Below are 2,136 nucleotides of genomic sequence, written 5' to 3' on the forward strand. Positions count from 1 at the left end.
GCCCCGCACCCCCCTCTGGCGCCACCACTGCCTTCCAAGCTGACTTCTTAGAGACTTATAATAGAACACAACAATTAAAATTGCCTTTTATAAAGTTAACAATATTATTAAAATAAAGAAAATTTTGCTATTTTTTTTTTCAAGATTCTGATGTTTGTAAACAGACAAGTCCGAAATTGTGCAGCCAGGGATGCATTAGCCATCATGACGGTGGCTATGATTGCTATTGTCAGGAAGGCTACACTCTTATAAACCACACATACTGCCGAGCTATTGGACCAGACCCACTAATCATTTTTGCAGACCGTTTCACTGTCCGAGGGTATGACCCACTTAAGAATGAATATCGAACGATCGCATATGGTCAGACAAACGCCGTAGCCGTAGACTACGACTTCAAGGAAATGCAGGTCTACTGGTCAGACGTTGTTCTAGAGGAGATTTACCGCACTAATATAAATGGCACTAGTTCGCCAGAAGTCGTCATAACTGGGGCTAACATACCAGATGGGCTATGCATTGACTGGGTCTACCGCAACATGTACTGGACTGATACAGGAACCAACCGAATTGAAGTTGCAAGTCTTGAGGATCCAAGCAAACGTACTATTCTCATTTCTGATAATTTAGAGGAGCCAAGAGCTATTACTATTGACCCAAGAATTGGGTAAGATTGTATTTATATTATCTGGTCAGGGGCAGATCCAACATTTGAAAGAGGGGGGTTCAAAATGTTTCCAAAAAAACCCAAAATGAATGGGGGGGTCCAGGGTCCTCCCCGGGAAGATTTTGATTCCTAGATGGCCGGAAATGAGCTTTCCTGACTTCTGAGGAGTCTTTTAATGACCTTTAAGTTCTTCAAAATTCAAGGTTTCCCCTTTTGAAAAAAGGTGAAGTAATTTTTATCTCATTCTTTAGGCCTATACATAGACAAAAAAAATCAAAGATATAGGCATTATATTATTATATTCCAACAAAATTGAATAGTTTTTCTTCCATGGATCGATGAAACGATAGGCCTGAAGAACGCACTTTCGTACATAAATTACTACGACATCGACCAAATATAGTGTATAATTTATTTAATTGAAGACTAGTTGGGCTAAGCCTAGTTTGTCTGATTTGCCAACATATGCCTAGGTAGGTTAGCATGCTTTTTGTAGGCCAGGACCCAGTAGTATTTTGTTTCGTTTCTTCACAGAGGGGGGTTCGTCTAAACCCCCTGGATCCGCCACTGCTGGTATTTACATTTCTAATAACTAGTTATTATATTACATTTTAAAACGTTGCAAAGTTCTTTTTAACAGTAATTCTTGTTTTTTTTTTAATACTATTTTCTGTTTTTCTACAGGTACATGTTCTGGTCTGATTGGGGTCGAGCTGCCAAGATTGAACGCGCAGGAATGAACGGAATGCAAAGACTGACCCTCGTGGACACTGATATATATTGGCCAAATGGTCTGACCACTGATCTGATTAGTGATCTCCTTTTTTGGGTTGATGGTCGTACTCAACACAGCCTAAGTAGCATCGACTACAACGGCCAGGGTAGACGAACCATCCTCCAATCAAATTCAATATTGCCTCATCCGTTCGGCATCACTGTTTTCGAAGATTATGTCTACATCACAGATTGGCAGATAAGGAGTATCATTAAAGCTAACAAATTCAATGGAAACCATACCATTTTAGTTGATAACCTTTCTCGACCTACAGGCATCCAAATATATCATCCTCAAAAACAAATTAACGGTAAGACTTTATTCCAAGTTATTCATGTTTTGTGATTTTTTTCAATAATGCAGTTAACACTGTGCCCCTCTCTTTTTTACTTTAGGAATTATTAACCATTGTGAAGATCATAACGGTGGATGCTCTGATCTGTGTGTAGCTGCCCCTGATGTGAGCGATAATTCGGCTAAATATTCCTGTCTCTGTCCCACAAACTCTTTCCTAATGCAAGATGGGCGTACATGTGACGGTTCTACAATAAATCCACTGACACCACCTTCTGTTCAAACCATTGGTCCACCAGAAGACAGGCTGACCACACAAACGGGGACCGAGATTACTATTGGTAAAATACATATCCAAAGTGTTCTCCTTTGTAGTTGATGATATTATTCGTACGTAAAC

At 39.8% G+C, this 2,136-nt stretch overlaps 1 protein-coding gene across 1 annotated transcript; it reads left to right on the plus strand.

Moving 5' to 3' along the window:
- Nucleotides 1–144: 144 nt before the first annotated feature.
- Nucleotides 145–2,077, plus strand: LOC117104756 (very low-density lipoprotein receptor-like; the record flags this gene model as incomplete). The annotated part of the gene is made up of 3 exons (XM_033245613.1): nt 145–667; nt 1,352–1,752; nt 1,838–2,077. Coding segments are annotated over 3 exons (1,164 nt in total), but the record flags the coding sequence as incomplete, so codon positions are not given.
- Nucleotides 2,078–2,136: the final 59 nt, after the last annotated feature.

This window comes from Anneissia japonica, unplaced genomic scaffold, assembly GCF_011630105.1.
Source record: "Anneissia japonica isolate Jap-2015-1 unplaced genomic scaffold, ASM1163010v1 scaffold19186_len2136_cov107, whole genome shotgun sequence".
NCBI lineage: Eukaryota > Metazoa > Echinodermata > Crinoidea > Comatulida > Comatulidae > Anneissia > Anneissia japonica.